Raw genomic sequence first — 21,232 nt, 5'->3', positions numbered from 1 at the left:
GGACATTTAGATTGACGATAGAATATCTATGATCTTTGCCCAACTAATAGCCAATATTTCTTCTATATAACAACTGAAATAGTTAAAAGGGTATTTGTATTTATAAAATAGAATTTATAAATTAAAATAACAATATTTCTTCTAAAATTTTGATCAGTTGCTTTCTCGTAACCAGATGAGGATTGTTCATCATCGAAATTAATCAAAGCAAGAAAATTCAACATGATCTGAAAGACTGGATCTGCTTTTAATGATTACCCACTCTGGCCTCCATCTGTAATCTAACCAATATCTGCTACAACTATCCAATTTGGACAATTAATTAAAATTTTGTTTATGTGATGATATAATGATCTAGCACAGAGCTGTTACTATAAGCCAAAAGAAGTCTCGAGCAAATGGCTTAGAGACTTCGGGTGTCATAAAGATCCGAGTGCTAGTAAACTCGCTTTTTTTTGTTTTTTAAAATGTCTATATTGTAGATCCAATTGGATCAATACTGAATGAGTTCATTGCACCTGCTATACTGGTTTTGTTGATATGTCTTTCATTATTGTGGTTCGCTTTTTTCCTTGTGATTGCAATTCCTCTACGACGCCACCCGAGGAAGGATTTTTCCAAATATGGGAAAGTTATAAATTTTAATATGTTTCTTGCTTTAGCAGAGGTCAAGAATCCTAAAAAATCTGGCTGCTTCTTTTTGAATCCACGTCCGAGTGCAAGACGCAGGCAGGTACATGACAAAAAACCAACTATATCTGGCAGATGAAAGAACAGCTGCGAATTCAACTTCTGTTCCTGGGGCTGTAGAATGAAAGAACATGATTGGAGCTGGAGATCATGGAGTAGGAAATAGTGCAGAAGGTGACGAAATACCTGGACGTCGTAGCATTGAAAGAGCCATAGAGGAGCGCCTGGCCATGAATATAAAAGGAAATACTGTAGCTGAGAGCAGGGCTTTTGAATTTAAAGTTGTTGCAAGGCATGGGTTGGATGATTCTATCAGGAAGTTGGAACATGGTAAAACGACACAACTAAAAGAATTATTAAATTCGAATAACGTTGGATTAGATTCAATGGCGACAGAAGGAGAATTGAAAGTAGCAAATGAGCAGCGGAAGGATCCTCAGGGAGGAGAAGAAGAGCTTGAAATCAATATTCACGAGGGATATCATGTAGATTGCGTTGGTGAAACCGGTGAAGGTGCTGATTCAGTGGCTGGAAACAGGGTTCAAATATTACAGAAGAGTCCAGAATATCGGACACCGAGAGACCTGAAGGTTTTACAAAATTATGATGCTTATGAAACTTCCGTTCAAAGTGCCACCGCTGTTGATAACAATCATGTGAGGAACTTCTGTTTGGATGGAACTGCCCACCGGCCTTCAACGGAAGAAGGTATTCGTTCATAAATTTTTTGTTTACAAGCAATTGGTATCTGTTTCGCGTGCATTAGCTTTAAACTGAGATTACTAAATGCAGATCTTTTATTCATCCCAAGGAATCATAAACAAAAAAGGTGGATTCCGTGTTACATACCCTTTAACCGCTAAAGAAGCGGCCATTAGTGCCTGTTCATTTCCATTGGCTTACAGCATCAATCAATTCCCCTTTCAAATACCATTATCATGATTATGGCCAGTAAAAGTTGAAATATGAAAAATTTTCAATGTTACTTAATTAAAAAACATGGAACTAGCTTTCTCAAAGATAATAGAAATCAGAGGATATATTACGTGTTAATTATGAAGGACTTGCCTCCGCACCGGAAATCCTTGCAACTGCAAGGTTTCTTTTATATAAACTCTTCGGTTATCTGTCAAAATCCCCGCTGGGTGGTTGCAACTCCTGCAGTTAATTGCTTGAGGATAAGTTTTTGAATATTACAAGAGATTGTAACATTGAGAATGTAGTTTGTTGGATTGTTCTGTTGAAGCATATGATTATTCTCCTGTAAGTTGTTATAATTTGACGGTTTGAATATTTGACATTCTAGCAACTACACTAGCAGCAGAGAAACTGAATTTGGAGAAGCAGGACACTGAACTGGAGGCTTACATTTTAGACAAATTGAGCGCGCTTCAGCCATCTTTCAGGACATTGCTTGAACCAAGTGTTGTAGGGACCAGTTCCACCGTTGGCTCTTCACAAAATTATAAGACAGGACAGGAAGCTGGAAAGTCAAAATGGAAAAAGAAAATTGAGGACATTGTTGCCAAAGTAAAAAAAAATTCGGGTTCCAAGAAACATCTGCAATCTCCTCTGGAAAACGTTCTGTACGAGGCAGATGTCAAAGGCATACTGAAAGTGAGATGGGAAGAAGAGAGGAGAAAGAGTCAAGTGAAGCAGAGAACAAGATGGCCAAGAGCATGCATTTGCTGCCTGCAAAGGAACAGCACTGGAAGAAACATGGAGGAATGGAAATTTCAGCTGGAGGAGTACAGCTCCGATTGGTAAGAAAAAAACTAACCCACCAATTTCATTACGTTGTCTTGCAAGTATTGTCTTATGAAGGAGATGATTCTTGTTTCAATATGCTAGTTAGAGGGTTTTATTTCTTTTTTTGAAAGTTGGTATTTTGTAGATGAGTAAAGCTAGAATGCCATGTAGATTCTTAAACTTTAATGGTAAAAAACTCCTTTTGGCATAGAAGCTAGCTTTGAAAACTGCCTGAACTGCACATTTGCAAAAGAAAACAAGCTGCTCAAAAAGCTATTGGCAGCATCCTCAGAAAGAAACAGCCCCTAAACAAAAATTTAGTTTTGGCTATACCGTATCAAAGTGTAAAGAGAAGATAAAAAAACAAACAGCAACAGGAACAAGATGATCTTCCTTAGCGGAACTGAAGAGATTAACCACTCCAGCCTATGCGATTTGCAGAAGCCTCAAAAGCCAGAAGAGAAGACTAAATAGAATCTCTTGCTGAAGCCTCCTTATATCAGTCATCACTCTTGAAGCTAATCAAACGCAATCACCCAAAAACACAACTATTGTTTCAAAAGCTGCAACAAACCATTGTTACCCAGCACAAGTAGCCCATCATCCATTGTGTTTCAAAAACTTCAACCTTAACAAACATCCCTCTGCATCTCCCCTCTGCTACATCCATCCCTTCACCACACCATAGCCCAAAAAGTTTATCAACCGCATCAAAGGACCAGCATTGTCAACAGCCAATCCTTTCACCAGAAAGCAAGCATAGAACGCAAAGCCACATCCACCAAAGCCCAAGGGATTGGTGGAAGACTAAACAACACTAAATTGAAGAACCAGGATAAAAATGAATTAATATATTTATTGGTATTGTATTTTTTTTTTCCGTTAGAGGTTGATATAATTGAAGGAAAAAAGGGAGGAATAATAAAATTCTTTACTTTGAACATTTTAGAAAAGTTCAGATCGATGAATAAGAAAGTAATAAAATTATTTCTTCTTCAAAAGTTTTAGAGGACGAACAAAGCATATATAAAAGAAAATGATAATATATATAGAGGCTATTAGACGAAAATGATTTTAAAATTTCATCTCTAGTTTCAGATAACTGTTCTATGTCAAGATATTTATATATATATATATTAAACGGATGCATGACGATATAAATGCCCTCTTTTAATCACAAAATCATCTTTTCTTCTCTGTTTCTCTCCCATTCCTTCCTTAACAAATAGGACAAAATATTTCTATGTTGGATTTATTTGAAAGGTTTGACAGTTGTTTGATGACTTTGGTTGCTGTTTCTGGATATTCATCTAGATGCTCCTTTTGAACAAAAATGCAAAATGAGAAACCTATCTATTTGCTTAGAAAAGATATCAAAACTTTGTTTTGATCGAAAAATGGTAGGGGTTAGTTCGCCCAGCTTTATCAAGAGGTTTAAGTCAAAATCAAACCTTCTTATGCAAGAGACGACTAAGTCATGCCTTAGCTGATATGCTTTTTCGATAAACAGACATTTTCAGGAAGAGTTGAAGTCAATAAAGTCATGATATGGAAATATTATTGTACCGGATTCAGCAGAAATTGCCTGAAAGAATTAGCACATGATTAATTATTATATGTTAAATTATATTCCCTCAAACAGTAAGTAGAAAGTCATATCCAGGATTTTCTGATTAAGACTTTTGTCAAGTCTATCTTCAAGCTGTATTTTTCCCAGCTATTCATACGCGGCCTTTGCCTGAATATGTCATCTTTTTATCTACCTATGTTTTTACTCTTTATTATTCATTTACCTATTTATGCTTTTGTCTTTTCTATGAAATTGAACACCATTCCTTCGGCCTCAAATCCAAATTTATACAACTATAAATGTATGAAATATCAATTAGATAATTTTTTTTATATTATTTTTTTTGAAAAGTAATTTTATTAACCTCAACGATTCATATATCATTTCAAGTCTTTTGCTTATTGTAATACACTTTTTACGACACATTGACATGATCTGGATATTGGATACCTGTACACTTACAAAAGAGACCACACAAAAAGCCATTGACGCTGAATATCATGAATCCTAAACTCCTAACCTAAATCACAAGAAGAGTTTTAGAGCTGCTTGCCCTAAGCAAAAAGACGAGCATAGCAGCGTTACAAAAAGAATGACTTGATCAAAAAATAAGGCACATCCCTGATCGGAATGAGAACACAGATCCTACTGATGAAACAACATAATAACCAAGAACCGTATATTTTATTCTACTTATATAAATGCAAGTAAAGCTTAGAGGATTTGTAGTATTTTGTTTTTTTCTCAAAAGGTTGTTATTAATTATTAGAGGTATAATATGATGTTAGACATAATAATTTGATTTAATGGTACCCTAAACAAAAGAATTTCACTAGGTACGTAATTATTTGATAACTATTTTGTGAAAGTATAGATTATAAATATTTAAAAAAAGAGTTTAGTCTGCCAAGATATTACATTTTAAATGCAATGATGAACTCATATTTTAAGAGCCAAACATGCAATCTATTTATAACACTATATCTATACTGTTGATGTTTATTACGTCGATGAAACCAGGATTTTTGCACTTGGTTCCAAAATTAAGTACAAATTATGAATAATGATATAAATGATTCGTAAACTTAGTTTTAATAGCACTAACAATGAGAACAAATGGATATATAGATTAATTTGATTAGGAGGTGTGAGTGTAAAATACATTATTTAATTTAATTGATGCCCAAGTACGTATGGTGACATTTGTTAACGGACTTCACATTTATATTAACTGAAAACAATGAATGATGAGTTTTGTTCATTCAAAAAAATCATAATAAAATATCATTATACTTATCTAATATTTTATTTTATTTTTTTATAGAAGTAAGAGTTCAACTTTAACAAATACTAGTTAATTTTTGTTTCCCTCAATAATGTCCAGGTTGGACCTCCGCACCGCCAATAATTGTTGTATTTGGCAAATAGTAAAATTAAAGGAAATCTGCACCAAAGCCAGAGCTTTGACCTTGCAAAAAGCAATCTAGAAATGATTGAAAATGGTTTTCAAAGCAAGCATTCCCCTCTATCGTCTACGCAATACGACTTTCGTATCAACAAAGCATTTTCACTTTTCAACCTTCTTTGCTTTTTGTTTTTTGATTTTCACTGTTCCCTTCTCATTTTTATGGCAGACTTTGGCTCGGTCTTACGAAAAAGTTCTCCTTCGACTTATCCAATAAAGACATTACTCCATTACCTTCTCTTAATTTGTTTCCGGGAATCATCATCCATCTAAAGTAATTTAGAGATTGTGGCATGAAGTAAAAATATTATTTTAAGGTGGAAAAAGCTTTGGGTGAGTTCCCATGGAGGTTTTACGCCTTCCATGCCATTTGGAATCCCATAGAGGCCAAATTGTTATCTTGGAATAAGTTGGCTTTTGAGGATATGGCAAAGGCCAGTAGAAATGTTGTACAATGGCTTGAAATATTGGCTAGTTCCCTGCAAGATATGGCGTGCTTAACGCGTTTGCACAAGGCAAGCTAGCGATCTGTTGGGGTTACATGAACAGCTGGACTAAGGATATTGTCATTTCCATCTACCCACCCACTGTTTTCTAACGAAGCCCTTAACAAATATGTTTAACGTGCAAAGATTTGTTACTTTTCATCTGCAATTCATTTGTCAATTAAATTATTTCTTTATGACGGATGAGATGAGTCACTTAACTCGATTCTATTCACATGCCTTCTCCGAAAACAACCATTGGATCTCTAGTAGTCGATGACACCGGTCTAGAAAAACTAGAAGAAAGTCATGAGTTAGAGATTTTCACATGCCACTAAGTCTGGTAATTTTATTTTGATTGCGTCAAACCCAATGGCATCATTGCTTTCCTAGGGAAATGAATGACGTAGACCAACAAGTTTTATTGACTACAACGGCTTTTCGAGGCTTACACGCGCTAGAAGAAACTTCAAATTTGAATGCGTGCATTTGGCGGCTCAAAGCATTGCTGTAAGGTACATCTATAAATAGGACAACTCTTGATCAACTCTGCACAAAATTATCAGTTTCACAAATAAACTCGTGTCGAAAATCAGTTTCACAAATGAAGTCTCTTCTCTTTTCAATGTCTCCATTTCAAGCAGCAATTTATTGTTCAAGAAAATATGGTCTCCAAATTAGAATTTGTAGTGATGGTCATGATTTTGAAGGTCTTTCTTATATCTCTGAACTTTCGTATATCATAGTTGATTTGGTTAACTTTCGATCAATTGATGTTGATGTCGAAAATAAAGTGGCATGGGTTCAATCAGGTGCAATTACTGGAGAATTGCATTACAGAATTGCTGAAAAGAGCAAAAGTCTTGCCTTTCCAGGTGCTCTCGGCCACACTCTGTTAATTGGATGATATTGTAGCGGAGGAGGTTACGGCTTATTGTTTCGAAAATACGGTCTTGCAGCAGATAATATAATTGATGCACAATTTGTTGATGCTAATGGGAGAGTTCTTGACAGAAAATCGATGGGAGAAGATTTGTTTTGGGCCATTCGAGGAGGTGGAGGGGGTAGCTTCGGTATAGTCCTTGCATGGAAAGTAAAGTTGGTTCCTGTTCCAACAACTGTGACTGTATTCTCAATCAGCAAGACCTAGGAACAAAATGCGACCCAGCTTCTTTATCGTTGGCAATATGTTGCACCCAAGCTTCCGTATGATATATACTCTGTCGTTACAGAAGTGAGGGTGAATTCTAGTCAAGAAGGGAAGCAGACGATTCTAGCTTCCTTTAATTCCTTGTTTCTTGGTGGTGTAAATGAGCTCATCCCATTGATGCAAGAGAGATTTCCTGAGCTTGGACTTGTTGAAGAAGACTGCACCGAAATGAGTTGGATTGAGTCTCTTCTCTATCTTGGCCAACTTCCAAATGAAACCATAGATATTTTAGTTGACAGGAGTTACAGGAGTCCTCTTCTTAGTACTTCCTTCAAATCTAAATCTGATTATGTGAAAAAAACCTATTCCTGAAATTGCTTTCAAGGGGATATGGTCCCAACTTTTCGAGGAAGAAGCACAAGATGCTGGTTTAAGTTTTATTGCTTATGGAGGCAAAATGGATGAATTTCCAGAGACTGCGACACCATTCCCGCATAGAGCTGGCAACTTGTACAAAATCGTATATAACGTTGGCTGGCAAGAAGAAGACAACATAAATTCTCAAAGGTATGTAAGCTGGATAAGGAAACTTTACAGGTACATGAGCTCCTTTGTTTCGAAATCTCCACGAGAAGCGTATGTTAATTATAGAGATCTTGACATCGGAATGAATAATAAAAGTAACACAAGTTATGCACAAGCAAGAGTTTGGGGCCGTAAATATTTCAAAAATAACTTTGACAAGTTAGTATCTGTTAAGACAATGATTGATCCAGTGAACTTCTTCAGACATGAACAAAGCATCCCTCCGTTTTTTTGATTGCAGAAGATCACGTCATGAGTGGAACATGTAGCCTAATAAATTATGTACCATCAATTCACTTTGCTTTATAATTATAAGTGTTATCTGGAATAAAATTTTAGCCTTTGTTCCTCCAAATTTCTATTCAATAAAAGGAGACCTTTTATATTATTTTGCTATATAATATCTTCTCATTCGGAATTAATTACCTTTTAAGACCTTAACCTCAACAGCTGTTTGACCACACCGATTAGGTTGAAAGACCAAATTCCATAAAGGAACCTTAAAGGGTTTTCCTCTCTGTTTTTTTTTTTTTTTGAAAAATTGATGTATTATTCACAAATAAAACGGGGAAGACACAATCCCATATCGTAAAAACCATCACAATACAGACACGATCCCAACACACCAAGGAGGGGAAAAAACGCAAACAAGACAACCAAAAACTCAAACACAACTCCAGCTCTCTGCTTTTAATTGGCTAAGTGATTTTAAGTGAATCTTGAAATCTTTTCTTGATAATAAGGAAAGCAACCTGCCCACAGCCGAACCAAGCTTCCTTATTATGATTGGAAACGACATGTATTGGCCTCGCTAGCTAGTAAGTGAATTCAAATCCCGTATATCTCATCTCTTTCTTTATTTACTCGTGCAATCGCTTTTTTATCCTCCTTTTGTCAGATTTCTTTTTTAAGTGCAAAGCGCTACTTCAGTTTCCTTTTACATTAATCCATTACGAATATATGGCTAGTAACATCCCTAGGCAAAATTCCTGGTAATCTCAACTGTCTCATTAACTTTCTCTGTTTTTGTTTGTTTTTTGCGTCTTCTTTTTTTCTTTGCATATGATTCATTGTATTATTTAACAAAAAAAAAAAAAAGAATCATTGTCTTGTCTTTTTCTTTATTGGTACAAATGAAAGGGTGAGCAAATTGTGACAAAAAGTTGATCTGATAAGTTCATTTAAAAAATAATCTTTAATATAAAGTTAATTGTTTTTATCAAACTTTTATCATAACTTAATAAAAATATTCTTAAAACTATTTTAGACAAATTAAATGTTTTCAATTTTTATCTCCCACCATTCATCTGTTGCACTCTCTATTTTTTCTTTCACTATTTAGCTCTCTAATTTTACCATTATCACCTTCTTTCTCTGACTATTTTTTGTCATCTCGTCATATTGTTGTCGATTTACATACCAAAGAATATGAGATGGTAGGTAACAACATGTTATTAAGTTTATTGGTTTAGATTCACAAAACCCTCTCTCTATGTATCTCTCGTCATCTCGCCATCATTGATCTACAAACCAAGAAGCATGACATGGTGAGCAACAACATGTTCTTGGGTTTATTGATATTGAGTTTTTAGTTATTCAAGTTTTGTAGAGCATGCCTTGATGTGTAACAAAGTGATTTATATTTTGGCATATAACATTAAGCTTTAACATGTAATATCTAGTGTTGAAACTTTGGCCTTGACATGTAACATTTGGTATTGAAGTTTTAGCCTTAACGTGTAACATTTGCTGTTGAAGTTTTAGTGTGTAACATTTTCTGTTGAAGTGTGTGATATCTGCTTAGGCTTGTAATGTCCTTTTGTTTTTCTTTTCTATTATTTTTAACTATTATAAATACATCTACAAATTAGCAGTTTTTGATATTTTGTAGTTATATATATCTAAAAAAATTTGAATAAATGTGAGAGAAAGTTTTTTCCTCCAAAGTTGTTAATCTCTTACTCTGTTCATCTTCTTCTTTTTCTAGAAAGTTTTCAAAATTCTTTTTTTTTGTAAATTTTTTTTGAAAAATTAACAATGGGTTTACATTCACAAAATCCAAAAGTTGATAGTTGAACTTATAAGTGACTTAGTAAATTAGAACATTGTCCAGAGTTGTTAGACGAATATAACATGGCATGTAACAACATGCTTTTATACATGTAACAACATTATTTTTAAAATAGCATAAAACAAAGTTTTTTTGAACATAACATGTAACAATAACATTTTTAAACATGACGTGTGACTTGCTCCTTTGTATTTCACTACAACATATACTCTTGGAATTAAAGCCTGTAGAAACTTTATTTTTTTCAATTGTAACAATATTTTTTTAACATGACTTGTAATAATAATATTTTTTAATAACTTGATCTCTATTTTTGTATTTCACTAGTGTTTTTTTAACATGGCATGTAACTCTAAACTCTTGGACTTAAACACTATAAAAATTAAGTTTAAAATTAAAAATAAATTTGACATAGAAAGAAAGATATATTGAAAAATTATTCAACGTCAATGTTACTATTGCGATGAAATGATTGGGATAAAATGGATTTGAAGAAAAAATATATTAACTGTCTTATAATCATAAAAAAAATGGCATGTAAAACATTTTTTTCAACAGGTGCATTTGAATATAAAGATTGAGGGTAATTTTATCCAAAAATCTTTTCTCTTGATTAAAAACAGTTGAAATTAAAAAAAAATTTTAAAAACACTTTATCATTGAGAGCTTAAAAATTGTCCTTGAAAAGGTTCGATAGAAATTTGAACCTTTGCTCTTGTTTTTAGGAAGAGCAACATAGCCTTGACTGTTTCAATGAACATTTAATTGGATTTTAGTAATCATCAATTAAATTTGTTTGTTTGGTTGAAAATCTAGCAGTTACGCAAATTTTCTTACACTAAGTCAATTATAGATTTTATTTTTTTTTCTAAAAAAAGAAAGAACAGCAAAATTTACTCTTAAGAGTAAGAGACCTTGTCCAATAAACAGAAAAACACTAAGACAAAATCAAAATACATCAAAACAATAATAACCTTTCCAAAACATCCGAATATTTAGTTCATTAATTGGTGCATAATCTCTCTTTCAAAAAAAGTAAAATTTGAATTTCCTTTTCCATATATATATATATAACCTTATCAAATATTTAACACTAGGCAGAAAGCAATTCTAATCAATCCACTCCCAATCTTTAGAGTAATCATTCTTATCCAATGCATCTGCTTTATCTACTTCCCAAACTCCTTAAAAGATAACCAACAATCAAAAACTTGAACAAAAAAAAAAAACAGATCTTCTTAAGCTTCTTTAACACAAATTCTAGAAAAAAAAAAGGCCGTCATTCAGCAAAAAAAACAAAAAATCTGTCAACCCTATTTTTCTTTGAACCACTGTGCCATACCAGACAAAGGAGGATCTACGTACTCACACTATCAAATGAAATTTTTAAACTCCGAAACACCCATACCATCCGATAAAAACCAGTTTAGGATTGCTCCTAATGGAGATTAATCAAAGCAAGAAATTTAACATGATCTAAAACTGGATATACTTTTTAATAAATATCAGTTGTGGCCTCAATCTATTCAAGGATTTGTAAGCTGCCCATTATCCGTTACAACATTCCCATTTGGACTATTAACTGAAATTTTGTATATATGATAATGTAATGTAGTTATGGTAGATCCAGTTGGATCAATACTGAATGAGTTCATTGTACCTGCTATACTGGTTTTGTTGATGGGTCTTTTATTTTTGTGATCGGCGTTTCTCCTTCTGATTGCAATTCCTCTACAATGTTTATGCTAGGAAGGATTTTTCCAAATATACGGAAAGTTTTAAATTTTAATATTTTTCTTGCTTTAGCAGAAGTCAAGAATCCCTTTTTGAATCGACAACTGAGTGTAAGATGCAGGCAATTACATAAAAAAAAGAAACCAACTTTATAAGGCAGATGAAAGACCAGATGTGAATTCAAGTTCGGTTCTTGTGGCTATAGAATGAATGAACATGACTGGAGCTGCTGATCATGGAGTAGAGAATATTGCAAAAGGTGATAAAATACCTGGACGCCGAGCAATGAAAGAGTTATAGAGGAGCGCCTGGCAATGAAAATGAAAGGAATTACTTTAGCTAAATGCAGGCTTCTGAATTTAAAGCTGTTACAGGGGATGGAATGGACGATTCTATGAGGAAGTCGGAACACGGTTAAACAACATAGCTAAAAGTATTACTAAATTCAACTAAAGTAGGATTAAATTCAATGGCGACAGGAGGAGATTTCAAAGTAGAAAATGACCAGCAGAACGATCCCCAAGGAAGCCAGGAAGAGCTTGAAATCAATACTCACAAGGGACATCATGTAGATTGCGTTGGTGAAACCAATAAAGGCGCGGATTCAGTTGCTGAAAAATGAAGAATGTTCCTTCTTAGTTCACTTTATCGGCCAAAATGCTTGCCTAGGTCATTGTACAATTCTTTATATATATATACACACACACAGCCACATATATATATTAAAAATAAAATAATTTATTATATCATGTTAGGCCAAACAACTCTTATAACATCAGCTAATAAATATGTAAAGAAAGGTAATTGTAGACATGGCATTTTATCACTTCTCTTTCTTTTTATTGCATTTGTTTTAATTATTTTATTTTTTTCTACCTAAATAATTTCATTCTTTTAAGCGAGTTATTTAAGGCCTGTTTTGTCTCTTATTTGGGCCCAAGTTAGATTAACTCTGGTTTTCAAATTGGGTTTTGGATCCAATTCAATTTTCTTTTCTTTGAATTTTTATTTTATTTTGTTAAAATTTTAAAGTAAAAAAAATTATAAAATTATATAAAAAAAAGGGAGAGGAGAAACAGGGGATGTGGGTGCCTTGGGCAGCCGCCTACAAGTGGCTCCTACAGCCAACGGTACCTGCATTTAGCAATTTTTTTTTTTGAAAGGTGGATTTTATTAGTCATGCAACTAATATGTCATTCCCAAGCTATAGCCGCAATTATCTGAACTTCATTCACGATTTTTGATCAAATTCTTAGTCCGACAAATTTATGGTAACGAAGCAAAAGAAATCGTGATGCAATTAAAATATCTTTCATGGATTTATTATACCACCATATCTAGAGAAAACAAAGAAGAAACGATCACATATATTGTACTATCAAATTGCAATGCTTTAGTATGTTTTTTCCAACTAAAATAATGGTTTTCTTTGTTTCCCTTTTGGGTGTTAATCTGAAAACAGTTTTTAGACATGTGATATTTGCAACTATATATAATGTAGGCCAAACTGTTTTCGTGGAATAAGTTGGTTTCTCAGGGCGGCAGCACTGTTGGTCAATACAGTCGGTCTTTGAAAAATGAGGGAGAGCTCTGGCAAGCCTACCTAATTTCACACTTTGGCGTCCGCAACAGATCCAAGATTATTCAACCTACACTTCTCATCATCGACAGATTTTAATTCTTCACCTGGAATTGCTGAAGACATTCCACACTTCAAAATGAACACACAAAATGGATGGAGGGGAAAGAAAATGATATTAATCCTATTATGTTGTCATTATAAGTTTTAAAAATATATAAATATTGATGAGATGAGACCTTATCTCTGTAGTAAAAAGAAGGTTCTGAATCCCTTAAGTATCATACTCATGTCCTAGTACTACTGCATGTGAGTCTGATCAAACTTCATGTTAATTTCCGTACGCTGTTTTGCTTGCCCCTTTCACCATCCCACTTTTGTTTTAGCAAACCCAAGTATTATGATTAATGATCTCAACAGTCAAGCATACAAGGACTGAAAAATCGAGATACGTATTTAAGATGTTCAAAGATTTGTTATTTTCCATCTATATATACATTGTCAATTATAACAGCTGAGAATAAAGAGTTTTCTTCTTTGAAAGCTCGAGAGGAAATCATTAATAATTTTATTAATTTTTATAATATGATGGAATGAAAGGACTAATGCTAATTAGTTAAAGATAAAAACCCATTCACGTGATGACACCGCAGCGGTCAAGAGGAACTAACAAAGCTAGAGACTAGTTGAATTTAAAAGAAGTTAGCAATTAGAGATGTTCTTAGGAAATTTTGGAGTGAAATATATGACGCACTGCAACATATAATATATATTAACTACAACACCTAGCGTTTAGAATCAAACTTATACCGCGCAAAGAAGAATTCAATATTATTCACCTGGCGGCTTAAAGCATTACGTACCCTCCGTGATATATTCCTTTAAATAAGGGGAACTCTGATAAACTTAGCACAAAATCATAATTTTCAAACATAAGCAAACTCATAGCACAAAATCAGTTTCTAAAATGAAGTCTCTTCAGTACTCAATGTTTACATTACTTTTTGTTGTTCTCTTCTCATTGTCATGGGCAACTTCAGCTCAAACCCATGAGAATTTTCTTCATTGCCTTTCTTCACTTCGTTCTCAAGACTCATCTTCCATTTCTAAAGTTATCTACACACAAAGCAATTCATCATATTCCTCTATTTTGGAGTCCACAATTCATAATCTTAGATTCTCAACGCCAACTACACCTAAACCTTTGGTTATTGTAACACCTTTGCATGCTTCTCATATTCAAGCAGTAATTTATTGTTCAAGAAAATACGAGTTCCAAATTAGAACTTGATGGGGTGGTCATGATTTTGAAGGTCTTTCTTATGTTTATGAAGTTCCGTATGTCATCATTGATTAATTTGGTTAACTTTCGGTCAATTGATGTTGATGAAGAAAATAAAGTGGCATGGGTTCAATCAGGTGCAATTATTGGAGAATTGTATTATAGAATTGCTGAAAAGAGCAAAAGTCTTGCCTTTCTAGGTGCTCTTTGTCACACTATGGGGATTGGGGGATACTTTAGCGGAGGAGGTTATGGCTTATTGTTTCGAAAATACGGTCTTGCAGCTGATAATATGATTGATGCACAACTTATTGATGTTAATGGGAGAGTTCTGGACAGAAAATCCATGGGAGAAGATTTATTTTGGGCCATTCGAGGAGGTGGAGGGGGTAGCTTCGGTATTGTCCTTGCGTGGAAAGTAAAGTTGGTTCCCGTTCCAACCACTGTGACTGTATTCTCAATCAGCAGGACCTTGGAACAAAATGCCACCCAACTTCTTCATCGTTGGCAATCCATTGCACACAAGCTTCCATACAATATATATTCTGTCGTTTCAGTGACAAGGGTGAATTCTAGTCAAGAGGGGAAGATGACTATTCAAGCTTCCTTTAGTTCCTTGTTTCTTGGTGGTGTAAATGAGCTCATTTCATTAATGTAAGAGAGATTCCCTGCGCTTGGACTTGTTAAGGAAGACTGCACTGAAATGAGCTGGATTGAATCTATTCTTTATCTCGGCCAACTTCCAAATGAAACTTTAGATATTTTACTTGACAGGAGTTACAGGAGTCCTCTTCTTAGTCCTTCCTTCAAATCAAAATCTGATTATGTGAAGAAACCTATTCCTGAATATGTATTCGAGGGGATATGGTCCCAACTTCTCGAGGAAGAAGCACAATTTGCAAGTTTAAATTTTATTGCTTACGGAGGCAAAATGGACGAAATTCCGGAGACTGCAACACCATTCCCACATAGAGTTGGCAATTTGTACAAAATCGTATATAGAGTCGGCTGGCAAGAAGAGGACAATATAAATTCTCAAAGGTATATAAGTTGGATGAGGAAACTTTACAGGTACACGAGCTCCTTTGTTTCGAAATCTCCACGAGAAGCGTATATTAATTATAGAGATTTTGATATCGGAATGAATAATAAAGATAACACAAGTTATGCACAAGCTAGAGTTTGGGGTTGTAAATATTTTAAGAATAATTTTGATACGTTGGTATATGTTAAGACGAAAATTGATCCAGAAAATTTCTTTAAGCATGAACAAAGTATTCCTCTTTTATTTTCCTAATCCTGAAGATCATATCATAAATTGAATATGTATTCTAATAAATTATGTACCATGAATTCGTTTTGGTTTATAATTATAGGTTTTGTCTAAAATAAAATTTTAGCATTTATCTGCCAAATTTTTACTCAATATTGTGATGTGCAATGAATAGGATATTCTTTTCTTTATATTTAAGGAGATCTTTAGATTTTTTATTGTTATATAATGCAACTGATCTTAATGCTCTTTATAATTTGATCATATAAATCTCACCTTTTTATAAAAGTCTTAATTTTTGTCCGATCATGTGTTTAAGGGAGATTTGAAATATATAATATGTACTCTCTTAAGTTCTTATTTTATGTTTTTGAAATGAACCCAAAAGGATTTGTTCAGATTAAATACCAACAAGCTGCGCCAAAGATGTGAATAAAGTATCTACTAAATTATGTGACAAGCTGGATATATAAAAAAGATTAAATTATACAATTAATTTCTATCCTTTATAAAAAAAATGTGAATTCAATCTCTATACAATAATTTGTATAAATTAAATTTTTATATTTTTCTAATTTATTAATTTTTTAAGAATTAATTGTATAATTGAACTAAAAAAATTATATAAATTACAATTATCTCTAAATAAATACACCTTTTATAAATAGTCTAGAGAAATTATTCTTTTTATTGTTTTGTAAAGAAACACATCTACATAAACATACTTCCTTACATACACACACACACTATATACATATATATCTATATAATACTGTTTTTTTAAGTCATTGTTAAATATACGAACAATCAAATATAAACCTAATTGAAACAAAATCAAAATTCAATCTCAAACAAGATATCCACACGGCTGTAATAGCAACTAGCAAGGTTAATCATGTCTTACCGCCACCTGTTTTGGCTAAACTTTGGATCCTCTCGGGACAAAAGATTCATTGATGCCCACCCGTCTTTTCTTTTTGGGTCCTCAAAGATTTGATAGAATCTAATGGGGTAATAATATCATTGCTTACAATACCTATTGCATTAACTTTTTCTGATGAATTATTTAGAGCAACAAGTTTCTCAAAAGTATTCCTGTTTTGGCGGTGAAGTAAAGAAAAAAAAAAAAACAAAGAAGAAATTAATTTATTTGGGTGAACAAGTTATATACTCTATAACAGTTGTCATATTTTATTTGAAAGTCAAATAAAATCTTATAGGTGAATCAGTAAATCATTAATTAGAATTATCGACAATCAACATTTATTAAATGAGTTTACCCAAAAACACGTTTCCTTATTTTCATACAACACGATAAATATATTTGGAATATTTGAAATCAAAATGTTTGTTTATTATTATATTTACGGCCACTTTCTCTTGTCTTGTCCGCTAGAATTGTCCATTTTGGTTCAATTAACCGATAAAAAACACGTTTCAAATTTGGAGATTGAAATTTGCTGGATCTAGATGCTCGAGCTAAAGCTAGATATATACTTTTTTAAATATTAAATGCGTCACTCGATTTAGATGATACGGTCAAAATCTCATGGATATGACTCATCTAGATTTTGAGGCTTCGCTTATGGTCTTATCCAAAGTCCAAGTCGGCCAAAATTTTCGAGGAAAATTAATGGGCTTCCTTAATATGCTTTGCCTAATAGTCTTCAGACTTTTCAAAGCACCCTGGAGCCAAGAGGTTCACATCCTCAAAGCCGTGTGCAAGCATTGCTCTCTCTACTATAAATAAGGGAAATCCTGATAAACAGATATGCATAAAATCAAGTTCAGAAAACAAACCTTCTCACTTTTCAATGTCTCCATTTCTTTTGCTTGTTCTCGTCTCATTGTCATGGGCAATTTCAGCGAATGCGCATGAGAATGATTTTCTTCATTGCCTTTCTTCTTTTCATTCCAAGGACACATCTCCCATCTCTAAAGTCATCTACACGCCAAATAATTCTTCATATTCATCTGTTTTGGAGTCTTCTATTCAAAATCTTAGGTTCTCTGAACCAACTACCCCTAAACCTTTGATCATTATAACACCAAAGCATACTTCCCATATTCAAGCATCAATTCATTGCTCAAGAAAATATGGGTTTCAAATTAGAATTCGAAGTGGTGGCCATGATTTTGAAGGTCTTTCTTATGTCTCTCATGTTCCATTTATCATCGTTGATTTGGTCAACTTTCGATCAGTTGACATTGATGACAAGAATAAAGTTGCATGGATTCAATCTGGTGCAATTCTTGGTGAATTTTACTATGGAATTGCCCAAAAAAGTAGAACTCTTGCCTTTCCAGCTGGTGTTTGTCATACTGTGGGTATTGGTGGGTACTTCAGCGGAGGAGGTTATGGTTTATTATTTCGAAAATATGGTCTTGCCGTGGATAATATAATCGATGCTCTATTTATCGATGTTAATGGAAGAATTCTTGACAGAGAATCCATGGGGGAAGATCTGTTTTGGGCTATTCGAGGAGGTGGAGGGGGTAGCTTCGGAATTGTCCTCGCATGGAAAGTAAAGTTGGTTTCTGTTCCGGCGACTGTGACGGTATTCAGGATTAGCAGGACCTTGGAACAAAATGCAACTAAACTTGTTCACCGTTGGCAATACGTTGCGCACAAACTTCCTGATGATATGTTCTCTGCTGTTACAATGAGAAGGGTAAATTCTAGTCAAGATGGCAAAAGAACAATTCTGGCTTCCTTTAGCTCCTTTTTTCTTGGTGGCATTGATGAGCTCATTCCATTGATGCAAGAGAGATTTCCTGAGCTTGGGTTAGTGAAGGAAGATTGCACTGAAATGAGTTGGATCGAATCTATTCTCTACTTTGGCCAAATTCAAAATAAATCGTTGGATATTTTACTCGACAGGAGTTACAAGACTACTCTTAATGGTCCATCTTTCAAAACAAAATCTGATTATGTGAAAAAACCTATTCCTGAGACTGCACTCGAAGAGATATGGTCAAAACTTTATGAAGAAGATGCAGAATCTGCTGTTATAGGTTTTATTGCTTATGGGGGAAAAATGGATGAGATTACAGAGTCTGCAACTCCATTTCCACACAGAGCTGGCAACTTATACAAAATTGTATACACTGTGGGCTGGCAACAAGAAGACAACATAAAATCTAGAAGGTACATAACTTGGATCAGAAAACTTTACAGTTTCATGAACTCTTTTGTCTCTAAATCTCCACGACAGGCATACATTAATTACAGAGACAATGACATCGGAGTTAACAACAAAGGCAACACAAGTTATGTTCAAGCACGTATTTGGGGCCGTAAATATTTTAAGAATAATTTTGATAAATTAGTACAAGTTAAAACAATAATTGATCCTGAAAATTTCTTTAAACATGAACAAAGCATTCCTCCTCTTTTATCTTGATAAAAGAAAAGAGGTCATTATTGTAACCCTTGGCGTCGAGAATAAATAATAAAAAAGATCTTGATTTGAGTGTCTTGATCAAAATTTTTTATCTTGTGAGTTGGATGCCTAGTTGTCAATTTTACATTTTACTCATTACCTTTACTTTTGTAATCACATTTATTATTATTATTATTATTATTTGTACATCTTACTATTGTGTGACATGGAAGGTATGGTCTTTCCTTAAAAAGAAAGAAATAGGGTGAGAGGTGGTCTTCTCTTGGAAAAAAAGGGCAGACTTCGTTTTTTTTTTAAATGCTGTTTGTTGGCCAAAGTGCCATTCCAAGTCTCTTTCATTTAAAAAAAACTTTGCATAGCATTCAGACTTGATTTGGGTAAAAGAGAACTATACAATTGTCAAAAGAGTTAATCGCACACAACCTATAGGCGGTAGGGGTCATAAACCCCTTAAATCTATCATAGTATATACAATCACCTCATTTCCTCGAAACAGTAAAAAGAGGCATAGAATCAGGTCCACAAGGCTAGACGGACACAACACTACAAGAATGAAAACTGCATAATGAATCATTCATCCTAAAGCACAAACCACCCCCTATTTCTCAAAAACAACCAACAAGGGCTTTGAAGAAAGCCTACCGGCTTCCTAACAGCATGATCACAGGAAGCCATCCCGAAGCAGAGTCCCTGCATCCCACGGAACAGATGGGGGGACACAGATCCCTGTGAACTGGAAACCAAGTCAACAGCACCACTCAGCCGTAACCCAAAGCAGCAAGCAGCGCACACAACCAGAAAAAGAAGTCATCACAAAGAAAAAGTCACTGCATCCAAAGGGCATGCAAGAAACGCAGGGTACATAACACAGGAAAAGAACCACACGAACATGACCCAAAGAAGATCACCATCACAGAGGTCCAATCAATCCACTACAACCACAGAGCACAGAACCCAGAAAGCAAAATCACACACCGAAAGCTCCACGGAAAACCAACCCATAAAAGAACACCATCAAACAGCTCCAAAAAACCAGCAGCCATCACACAGCACCATTAATGGATCAGAAAATTCCCTTAGCCTTTCAAAACCTGAAGCAGATTTCGTTTTTTTATTCTGAAATTAATTGACGTTAGAAGTTGGTGGGTTGAGTAATGATGGAAACAGGAGGCCAAAAGAAAAGTTAGCCTAGGGTAAATATTGTATTTATAGTTATAATAAAATCTTTGGATTACTACAATTTAAATGTGAAGTATCCATATTTGTCAGTTTCTTTTGTTTCATGTAATTTGATCTAAAAAAGTATAAATTAGAATTTTAGAGAATGAAAAGATTTAGATGGAGAATGCAGTGACCCTAAATATACACTGGAAAATTACACTGAGATGGCAATCCCTCAACAAGAAAACAAGAAGATTTTCGCCAGAACCTAAGTCCAAAAGCAACCTGGCCTTTTCTTGTTGCTCGCTGTCGTTATTGATGTCTTTATTAAAGCTTGAATTTTTTTCCCTAAATTTGGCAGTTAGTTTTCAAGGACATAATGATTCAACATGATACATTCTTTGAACCTGTTGAAATGGCTCTCTGTTTTTCTGGGACAAAAAGATTGAAAATCGGGGAAAATTAGGCTGAACAGGAAACAGAGTTAAAACATTTGTACTGCGAGGACTAAACTTAGCAGTTAGAAACGGTTTTTGGGAAATATGAGAAAACGCTGTGTTTGGTAGGAGGGAAAAAGAAAAAAAAAAAAAAGGAGTGAAAGGAATAATTACTTTCTTTCATCATTTTATTTGTTTGGTAAGAAGGAAATTGGAGGAAGGCAGGAAGGAAAATGAGTGAATTTGTAATTTTCACTACTCTCAAATCCAATCCTTGGAAAAGAGGAAGGAAAATATCCGTTCAACTTAAATTAATGATTTTATTCATAATTTTGCACATGATCTCTTTCTTTTCCTCTATTTTCCACCCTTCGGATCAAATTCAGGGAAACAAAATGATTTTCCTATCTCTCCTCCTTTTTCCTTTCCTCACCTAATTCCTTTCTCTCCATTTTCCTTCCTCCCTACCAAACATTGCTTAAATAAATTGACACCGCCTGAATATATACTTGTCTAATTGCTTGAACTTGTTGATGGTTTGGAGGTTGAAGGTTGGGCTTCCTCCTTGATGGTTTATAGTTACGTTTCTTTTGTTCA

The 21,232-nt window shown here is 34.1% G+C and overlaps 2 protein-coding genes and 2 pseudogenes across 3 annotated transcripts; all 4 read left to right on the top strand.

Annotated features, from left to right (window-relative positions):
• Window positions 1-513: 513 nt before the first annotated feature.
• On the top strand, window positions 514-4,038 carry LOC148763336 (uncharacterized). 2 transcript variants are annotated; one of them, XM_088805729.1, is made up of 3 exons: window positions 514-1,398; window positions 1,997-2,453; window positions 3,950-4,038. In XM_088805729.1, coding segments are annotated over exons 1-3 (1,035 nt in total). In that variant the 5' UTR covers window positions 514-821; the 3' UTR covers window positions 3,951-4,038. The 2 variants fall into 2 exon arrangements, with proteins under 2 accessions (XP_088661855.1, XP_088661854.1); XM_088805728.1 differs by lacking the exon at window positions 3,950-4,038 and having other exon boundaries at window positions 1,997-2,569.
• Window positions 4,039-6,526: 2,488 nt separating this feature from the next.
• Window positions 6,527-8,082, top strand: LOC108661625 (berberine bridge enzyme-like 24 pseudogene; annotated as a pseudogene).
• A 5,963-nt stretch (window positions 8,083-14,045) lies between these two features.
• Window positions 14,046-15,659, top strand: LOC108661681 (tetrahydroberberine oxidase pseudogene; annotated as a pseudogene).
• A 1,738-nt stretch (window positions 15,660-17,397) lies between these two features.
• LOC18602612 (berberine bridge enzyme-like 18) lies at window positions 17,398-19,128 on the top strand. Its single transcript, XM_007034110.3, has one exon. It carries the CDS (start codon window positions 17,448-17,450, stop codon window positions 19,035-19,037), a length of 1,590 nt encoding a protein of 529 aa, XP_007034172.2. The 5' UTR covers window positions 17,398-17,447; the 3' UTR covers window positions 19,038-19,128.
• Window positions 19,129-21,232: the final 2,104 nt, after the last annotated feature.

The sequence above is a fragment of the Theobroma cacao genome, chromosome 4 (assembly GCF_053813885.1).
Source record: "Theobroma cacao isolate CCN51 chromosome 4, ASM5381388v1, whole genome shotgun sequence".
NCBI lineage: Eukaryota > Viridiplantae > Streptophyta > Magnoliopsida > Malvales > Malvaceae > Theobroma > Theobroma cacao.
The sequence above is the reverse complement of the archived record's forward strand: the minus strand, read 5'-3'. Positions and strand labels throughout refer to the sequence as shown.

What these genes read in the sequence shown, in the direction of transcription:
- LOC148763336 (XM_088805728.1), top strand. Translation starts at nt 822, where the DNA reads ATGATTGGAGCTGGAGATCATGGAGTAGGAAATAGTGCAGAAGGTGAC. An exon ending in CCGGCCTTCAACGGAAGAAG is followed by an intron (nt 1,399 to 1,996) that starts GTATTCGTTCAT and finishes TTGACATTCTAG; the next exon opens with CAACTACACTAGCAGCAGAG.
- LOC18602612 (XM_007034110.3), top strand. Translation starts at nt 17,448, where the DNA reads ATGTCTCCATTTCTTTTGCTTGTTCTCGTCTCATTGTCATGGGCAATT.